Source organism: Diabrotica undecimpunctata, chromosome 7, assembly GCF_040954645.1.
Source record: "Diabrotica undecimpunctata isolate CICGRU chromosome 7, icDiaUnde3, whole genome shotgun sequence".
Classification (NCBI taxonomy): Eukaryota; Metazoa; Arthropoda; class Insecta; order Coleoptera; family Chrysomelidae; genus Diabrotica; species Diabrotica undecimpunctata.
Genome location: NC_092809.1, coordinates 287,498 through 297,211, shown reverse-complemented (window position 1 = coordinate 297,211; position 9,714 = coordinate 287,498). Strand labels below are relative to the sequence as shown.

The following is a 9,714-nucleotide window of genomic DNA, read 5'->3' as shown; positions in this document are numbered from 1 at the left end:
TATGTAACCAACATATCTCTGGAGTGTGGATTTATTACATTTATGTACAATTGCATTATTCCTTAAATATCAAGTTTGATGGGTATGATTGTTAAAGTTTAATATTATCTTCTTTTCATGTATATGTATAAGGGCTTTGTAAAAGAATAGTTTATGTACAGTTAAAAATTGACTTTCATTTTATAACAGCTCTCTAGAATATCTTAAATATTTCCCGTAAATAATTCTTATTAACCTAAAATTCCACTTAAGTTCAAAATCCCCATTAGAATAGAAATATTTGTATTTTTATTACTACTGTAGATTTACTATACCACATTCCTCTGTGTAGAAGGGGAAACCTGCAGCCTGAGTTGTGTATTCCCTCTGACCATCCCCACCTACGCAGATTTTCGTCTGAAAAGAAACTTTAGTTTGGCTCTACGCCAAGCAGATTAACAACAGATTCAGTATATGGTTGATGGAAAAATACGGGAATAAAGAAACAAACGTGTTCCTTCAAAAATATATTTTTACAATAGTCAATATTTAAACATCAAAAACATCATCATTTAGTGAGTGTGGGTGATGTTTCTTAATGCATTTTAGGGTTTCAAATGCCCTTTCGGGTCCGCTAAGTTGTTTGTTATAAAATCTAAGTATGAAATGATCATCACAAATGTAGACTGCTATATCGGTTAATATTGAGTATTTAAAGGCAGTGTCTAGTTTGGCTTGGAGAACGTCCTTTTGGATATCGCCGGCTTCATTTTGGAAACCGAATAACTTGGAAATACAGAAGATATGCTCTTTTAACTTTTCGTCGTCGACGAAATCACCTTGTCTTGCCTTTTGAAACAATTCGGGGTTAACTCCGGATTTAGGAAGGCATTCCTTGTGGTAGCTTTCAAAGTTCTCAAATTTTTCGGAAATTATATCGGCCTAAAAACATACAATTATTTGTAAAATAGAAGGAAATAAGCAAATACGTCATGTATCGGAATTTATGACCTATCATTTTTTGTTGACATAAACACGATATCAGAATTTTCAGTACTAATTTTAATGTTAAAAGCAATTTTATAATCTTTTATTTAGATAAATAAACTCGTGGAGAGAATATAATGTAAAAACAATAACAGCTTCTAATTTTGTGATTTATAAAGGCGCGTACTGACTTGAGCAAATTTATTCGCACGAACGCTGTGTGGGCAAAAATGCTCAGATCTGTACGTGTGCCCACATAAAGTTAACCCGCACGAATGCTATCCGGTCAGTAGTCGGTTTCTGAACGACATCAAAGAAAATGTACGCGTCAATTTGCCCTAGACATGGGCAGTCTGATTATTTTTAACGAATCAGTTCTTTTAAGTCGTTCACAAACAGGACAAATAACCCATAGTGTGGTAGAGATATGTAGATGGTGTGTCAATGATGATATGATGATGATATGAAATCAAAGTCACCATAAAAAAATAAAACAACAATTCATTTCCTTTTCTGGATATGTTAAAGTCTGGCAAATCATAAGTGAAATGGCTTATGAGCGTGACCAGTATTGTTTTTCTATCGTAATTATAAATTGCAATTGCTGGATCCAGCATCCAGCACTTAAGCTGGATCCAGCGTTTTTTTATATGCTGGATCCAGCAAACCATGCTGGATCCAGCAGCGCGGATCCGCAAACGTGTCAAATTCGAAATAAGTTACTTGATGTCTTCATTAGCCTCTTTATTCAAAGCCGTGAGTCGGCAACTTGCCATTCTATCGCGCTAGCAGGTAGGACGTGCCACAAGTGCGATTGAACTGCAACTTACTCTTAGACCTCTTCTATTTGTCTAATTTTTAGTTGACTTTCTGCTCTCGCCAGTAAAAGTGTTTTCACGCCTAATAAGTGCCTCTCTCAATCTGCTGTACTGCCGTGTGTGTTGTTTGGAAACTGAATGGTAAGTAATTTGACTAAATATCTTATAATTTAGTATAATTTATGATAAGAACATCACTTGATGATTTAGGTAAGTTAATTGAATAAGGACCGCCAGTCAATAGTAAACACTTCCTTTTTAACTATCAACACCGATCTTATCACAGTGCGAGTGCGATCTTTTACAAAAATATTTATTTTTTCCCATTTCCCAGCAATTTTTCGCCAACAGCCTTTTTTCTTGCGGTGGACATGATATCTAGGTCTAGCTTCATCTAAAATCAAAAAGTCAAAAATTTTCCTGTAGTTTATAGCTCTGGCTAGTGAACACATGAGGCAATTAAAGAAAAAACGAAATTTGAAGGTTCTACATAAGTTTAAACACATTTTACTCATTTTTTCAAATTTGACCATTTTCAAAGTATTTTTTTTATAGAAAACAAAAACGATTTGACCTAATGAAAATTCCTTCGTTTATTCACTAGCCAGAAGTACAAACTACAAGAAATTTTTTAATTTTTTGACTTCAGATGAAGCTAGATGACGCTGTTGGCAAAAAATTACTGCGAAATTAACAAAAATTAATAATTTTGGCTGAAATTCTTTTTTCAGAGTACTCCAAGTAATGTACTTTTATATGTCTTAATTACAAATAAAAATAATTTTTAGTTTTTGAGATATAATTTTTTTAAAAAGTCGTTTTTTTATACCCTCATGACCTATGTAACCCTTTAATTTTTAGTTTTTTTTTAATCAAAAATTCAACAAATATAACTCGTCCAGATAAAGAAACAGTCTATAAAGGGCTGCCGGTGGTCATGTTTTTTCGCTCACACTAAGACTAAAGCTCACACATATATCAAGCGTTTTTGGTTTCTCATTCACACTCACGTTCAGATAGCCGTTGCCATTTACAGTTTGTTTCTTTATCTGGACGAGTTATACCTTATTTCACAGACGTTTTTTTTTCTTTTCAGATTTAATGCTGCTCCAGTTACTCCAATATTAATTAAAATGTCTCTTGAAGATGATAAAAAAAATTGTCGGACTTTTTCACAGAACTGGATGAAGTGCAAGATGCTCTTTATGCTCAAAAAATTGTTGATTAGCAACGGCTCAACAATAGGCTTAAAAGGACATCTGAAAAAGATACACAACATCTCTTCTTCAAGTTCCAGCACAATTATACCAGCTCCCAATGCCCCCAAAGCAACCTCGTCAAAAAATGATAATCAGGAAGTAGTTCCGAGCAAAATGTCGAAAAAGACTATTGATTCCTACTTTGAAAGAGAAAATTCTATGGAAGGTATGGTTACTACGATGGTTTGCAAAGATGGTTTTAGCTTGAGTTCATTTTGTATCTCACCCGACTTGAGACGATTATTCGCAAAAAGTGGATTCCAATTACCAACTTCTCCGAACACTATAAGAGCGATAATTTAGAGGTATGCAGAGAAAGTCCAAGCAAATCTTATAAAAGAATTTACTAATTTAAAATAAAAAGGACAAAGATTTTCTTTGAGGTTCGACGTGTGGACCTCCCGAAAAAATCACAGATACATAAATCTCAATTTGTACTAAGCAGAACAATTTAATCTAGTTTGATCAGAATTCACGGCTCGTGCACTGCCGAACATTGCATTGAATTAGTGGCAGAACGGTTGACAATTTTTGGTTTAATGGTTGAATCCGACACCATTGGTATCACAACCGACGGCGCATCCGTTATGGTGAAAGTTGGCAAGCTCATGCCTGGCTATCAACAACTGTGCTATATATTTTGTCTACTTATACAGCACGTCTACTACAGCCTTCATTTGGCTGGAGTATACGTGCTATATAAAAAGAATCCTCAAAGAGAAGTAGAATAAGCAGCAATAGACGACACTGATGAATGAGAAGACGAAAATGAAGATATGGAGACAGAGATGAATGAAGGATTGGCAGTAACAATCGAATCAACATCGGTGAGTCTTGTTGAATTGATTCCCGTTACAGCGATCTACTCATGAAAATACGAAAAGTTGTTAAAACGTTCAAAACATCACCTACCAAAGACGACATGTTCTTACAAAAATATGTCAGGGAAGAGAAAGACAAGAAATTAGGTTTGATTCTTTGATGTTTTTATCAAAAAAAACCTCTGATTGGCATAAGGACATAATTGCAAATAGGTTTCAATATGTTCTGCAACGTGTTGAAGATAACTGCGTGATCGATATGAACAATGCATCATACCATTAAAGCAGCTGAAAAGCTGAAATGCAAGAATGATTCTAAAAAAAAAATATTCCGTATTATGAGAATGCAGTTAAGGTAGAGTTGATGTGTTTAATCAAACAACATCGTCCTAATCATATCGATTATCGTAGTGGATAGAATGACCCGGGCTAGTGGTGTTACTGTTGTAAGACTTCCATCTTATCACTGCGAATTGAATCCGATTGAGCTAATCTGGGCACAAGCAAAGCGTTATGTGGCACGTTATAATGTAACTTTTAAAACAGAAGTTGTAAAGCGTCTACTAAACACTGCTATTGATGAGGTTACGATATTAACAGGGCAGGAAGGTCGAAAAACGAATGTGCGAATTAGATGTTGATATTGACACTAACGTTGACACGTTAACAAATGTTGAAAAATAATTCAAATACGGAATATATTATTAACAACCTAATAAAACATGAGATTGGTGCAATAAGAATAAGAGTGGCGCAAGATAGGCGGGGTTGGAAACATCGCCCATCTCCAGGTTTGGAGGAAGAGGAATATGTTCAGCAGTCGAATTTTAAAGCTGGGTTGTAACATTTCTGTTTTACCCCGTTTATAATAAAACACCGAAAAATATTTCTAATATGTTTGCGTCTCGGATATTGATAATATAAACATTTTTAGTCTGTTTATAATAACAGAAATTGCCATTTCTTTTGATCTTGATTTCGCTTGGATATTTTGCGCATCAAATAAACAGGAATCTTTCCATTTATGTTTATACCGATTTGGGAGAATAATATCTCTGCTCGGTGAGCCCGCTGCCAAAGCAGTCTGGATTTTCTTAAAATTCGTTATCGTCATTCGTTATCTGTTTTTGCCATCGGATTAGTGAGCAGTAAAAGAGAATGATTGGGGTGATAAGAAGATTCTTCAATGGACAACGAGAGGAGTCGGTTTCATTGTTGTAGTCATGTAGAATTTTCACATCGCTAATGCGAAAGTGTAGCAGTAAGTAGCAGATTGAGTTCTGAAAGGGCAAGATTTTTTCGGTGGTCCCAAAAAAAAACTGGCAAACATTTTCGTTTATTTCTATGAGTTAGGAGGTGAATTTAATCTCAAAATGCTATTTGGCACTCTTTGTAAAGTGATAAAATCATTCAAAACAAAAAATCCAATTAAATATAATGAAACTAATCAATTAATTAAAAAGAGAATGTTAAAATAAAAGAAGCTAAGGAGAGAATGTTACATGAGCAATGCCAAGAACTAGAAGAAATTGAGAAAAAATATGACTTTTTTATCATGCATAAAAGAATTAGAGAATTAACAGGAATGAGAAAAACACTTCAAACTAGGCAACTAAGAGATGAAAGTGGTGCACTTATAACAGATATAAACAAAAAAATGCAGAGATGGACACAATATATAGCACAAATTTTTGAAGACAAAGAGAGAACAGAAGCACCAAAAGAATTTAAGGATGATACTGGGCCTGCCGTTATACGAGAAGAAATTTAATATGCAATGAAACAAGCTAAAGGTGGTAAATCTCCCGGGCCTGATGAAGTTCCTATCGAATTACTCAAAATTGTGAATACTGAATCTATTGGTACAAATACCTTGGAGCATGGATCACAGAAGATACTGATCAGACAAAAGAAATAAAATGGCGCATATCGCGATATCAATATATCGCTCCAAATAAAAATGCTTCGCTGTTATATTTTCTCTACCTTTTGTATGGGGTTGAAGCTTGGACACTTAAAAAATCCATTAAAAATCTAGAAGCATTCGAAATGTGGTGTTACCGACGTATTTTGAAAGTATCATGGATGGATCGCAAAACAAACAAACAAGTTCTCGAACAACTAGGAAAACAATGCGAAGTTTTAAATTCCATAAAAATCAAGAAATTGGAATACTTGGGGCACATCATGAAAGGTGAAAAGAATATAATGCAGGGTAAAATCAAAGGCAGAAGAAGCGTAGGAACACGTAAAATGGTTTGGATGCAGTTCAATTGAACTATTCAGGCGCGTAACCAACAAAAGTATAATTGCCAGAATGATTTCCATTCTCCGATAGGAGCGCTACTTGAAAAAGAAGTAAAGTGAAAAACAACAAATTTATTCGATGTTTTAACAACCCATAACAACTTGTCTACGATTATATTCTGTGGAAATTAAAATCAGTGTAAAAATTTGTTCCATCGTTAAACATAAATATATTTGTAAATGTAAAATATAACACAGTAAAAAAATTAGCAAAGAGATTATCATTAAAAGTAATTAATCAATTTGATAAATAATTAAGTTACAAATAAATTAAAATGAAACGATGATATAAACTAAAAAACTAGGAAAAAGTCAATAAAAATATTTTCATAAATTCTTTATGATTAAGTTGCAAAAAAATTACTAGACTACAATATCCAAGGGAATACAAGATATTAAACAATTCAATCTGATACGGTGGCAGTGAAAAGGAAATATCGTATTAGCAATAAGTAAGTATATTGTACAGTATAGTATAGTATAGTATGCTATAGTATAGTATAGTATAGTATAGTATAGTATAGTATAGTATAGTGTAGTATAGTATAGTATAGTATAGTATAGTATAGTATAGTATTTATAGAATTATATATTATTATATTATATTATAATTATATATAGAAAACACTTTCCACATCTTGTCTACTAGGACCCATATTATTAGGTGTGAATGGTCAACCCAATACAATGACACTTGTGAATCATAAATTTTACATTTCCGACTAAGAATCATAAATTGTAAGAAGTTTATTGCGGGCGGCCCGCAGTTGAAAAGGGTATTTATTTATAGCTACGGCCGGGCCAAAACGTAAAAAACACGTTTTTCAATCTTATTTGCTCTCGTTATAAGCAAATTTACCTCGCTATAAAGGGTTATAGTTCAATAGAAATTTCACGGGACATCTAATGTACCTCGTTATAAGCGAAACCTCGTAATAACCGTGTTCGTTATAAAGGGAGTATACCTAAGTGATGTTTAGCTCTTCAGAATATATAAGTTTAAATAAAATATTTAAAAAAATTTTAATTTATTAAAAATATAACATTACATATACATTAAAAATATAACATGATAATTAAAGATACCTTTAAGAATTAAAGATACCTAAGGATAATTTACTGAATAAATACTTACATATACAAAGGAAACACCAAAGACTAAACTCAAAACCAAGAACTTCATGATGATTTTTGTTAATTTAAACTAAAAGCAGTCAGTAATATTATATAATAAAATCTTTTGCTTCCTTGCTTATATATATTATTCAGAAATATTTTGTAGCAATTTAATCAGGGTCGGATCTATGTCATATATAAATTCCCTGCTCGAATTGCGATGAGGTATATATTGGGAGTAGCGGGTAGGAACTTCTCTGGATACTATCAGGGAAAATAAATCGATCCCTGCCCTCCGCAGATTTCATAGATTTCCTGACCCAGGAAACTAGTACCTGCTTAGAGTCCCTTATCCAAGGTCACGGATGAAGTCCACAACGGCAGCCACGGCGGAGAAGAATACCTTCAGTACAGCGTGGATGGTGGAAGTGGCAATCCCCTGATTTTAGGGATGGTATAGAATCACTCGCGAACCCGCTCGGCAAGCGTGGTTTTTAAATATGCTAAAACCTGCCAAGTTGAAGATGTCGAGTATCAATACGAAATTACCTCAGGTGAGTAGAGTTACACACTCAGAATCTCACACTGAGCAATCAGTTAGCCTCATGGATTCTGGGAGAGGCAAATATTTGACTGAATCTAATAAGAAAAACTACCCATCATTGCTTCGTATAGCCACTTACAATATAAGAACTGTGAGGACCTAAGAACACCTTGACGAACTAGAACAAGAGCTCTCAAATATCAAATGGGACATATTTGGACTGTGCGAAACTCGCTTACCAGGAGAAGCATGTACCATCTTAAAATCTGGTCACCAGTTATACCAGAAAAACTCCGTAGAAAATCATTACATAGGCGGTGTAGCGTTCCTGATAAACAAACGAGCTCCCTATAAAAAACGAAGTTCTGTGCTGATTCAAACAGAGTGATATATCTTGCCATCGCTTTGAGCAGCCAATATAGCTTACAAATAATACATGGATATGCACCGACAGGAAACTCAACAGACGAAAAAGCTGATACATTTTATGAGGATGTGACAACAGCAAGAACCAAGAAAAATCACATTTCATAATAATCACAGGAGATTTTAATGCAAAATTGGAACAAAAGAAGAGGGCGACACACAATATATCAGTCGCTTTGGGCTGGACAACAGGAACGAAAGGGGTGAGATGTTGTGTAACTACTTAAACAACGAAAATTTATTTTGTCTCAACACTTTCTTTAAAAAATCTAAACAACATAAATGGACATGGATCAGCCCAGACAAGAAAACTAAGAACCAAATAAACTACATACTTTACAATAACAAAAACATATGCACCGACGTGGCAGTACTAAACAAATTCTATACCGGGAGTAACCATAGATTGGTAAGAACGAATATTAAAATATACCCAACCACCGATTTCCTGTTTCAAAAACAAACGGAATACCATAAAGAGCTAAGCACAAGACTAAAATCAATAGAAACACTGAAACAAATGGATATAACGGACTAGCCAATAAAATAAAAGTAACTGTAACAACATCGGTTAAGAAAATATGCTCAAACACGAAAACAGCCAAAATATCTAAACTCCAACCTAATACAATTGAACTACTCCAAGAAAGACGAAACAAAACAGATCGAATCTCGGACAGCTTCAAAAGTTTAAACAAAAACGTGAAGAAAGAAATTAGGAACGATCATAGAAACTATATTAACAATCTAATAAAAGATATAATACAAGATAACTGCAATATGAAAGTACTGAAAGCAAAAAACTCAAACAGCACAAGAAAAATCATAGAAATAAAAAATGAGAAAAACGTCACCGTCCGAGACAGAAAGGAAATAATCGAGACCCTTTGAAAAATTCTACACTAAATTATACTCGGTAAATACACAACCACAACAAAGACGTACTGAACGAACAATAATTAACACCGGTTCAGAAGAAATACCGGACATAACCGACTATGAAATAAGAATGGCCCTAAATCAACTAGGAGAGAATTCTAGAATGGAGACGAAGGACGACAACAAGAAGCATGGGAAGACTTCAAAAAAGATGGGTAGATGACATAAGAGCAGTGGCAGGGAAACAGTGGATTAGATTGGTCCAAGATAGAGAAAGATGGAAGCAATTGGGAGAGACCTACATTCGGGAGTGGATGGAAAACGGTTAACAAGGAGAGATATATTGCACAAACCAGTCAGCTACTTAATATGACAAAAAAACTTAACCGCACTCACAAAACATGAAAACGAAAGAAACATAAATTTGATTTTGACAATATTAAGATTCTAAAAAGTGAACATAACAGAAAAAAGAGGAAGCTCCTAGAGTCTATAGAAATTAAAAAAATAATAAGGCAATAAGTGATAAAAAAGTTTCTTTTTTAAATCTTATAGGTATGTCTTTTAATAAAATGTTT

At 33.9% G+C, this 9,714-nt stretch overlaps 1 protein-coding gene across 1 annotated transcript; it reads right to left on the bottom strand.

The window, feature by feature from the left end:
- Positions 1 to 493: 493 nt before the first annotated feature.
- LOC140444896 (B1 protein-like) lies at positions 494 to 7,412 on the bottom strand. Its single transcript, XM_072536579.1, has 2 exons — positions 7,307 to 7,412; positions 494 to 921 (listed from the first exon to the last, which is right to left on the bottom strand). Exons 1-2 carry the CDS (start codon positions 7,352 to 7,354, stop codon positions 529 to 531), a joined length of 441 nt encoding a protein of 146 aa, XP_072392680.1. The 5' UTR covers positions 7,355 to 7,412; the 3' UTR covers positions 494 to 528.
- Positions 7,413 to 9,714: the final 2,302 nt, after the last annotated feature.

What these genes read in the sequence shown, in the direction of transcription:
- LOC140444896 (XM_072536579.1), bottom strand. Translation starts at nt 7,354, where the DNA reads ATGAAGTTCTTGGTTTTGAGTTTAGTCTTTGGTGTTTCCTTTGTATAT. An exon ending in TTGGTGTTTCCTTTGTATAT is followed by an intron (nt 922 to 7,306) that starts GTAAGTATTTAT and finishes GTATGTTTTTAG; the next exon opens with GCCGATATAATTTCCGAAAA.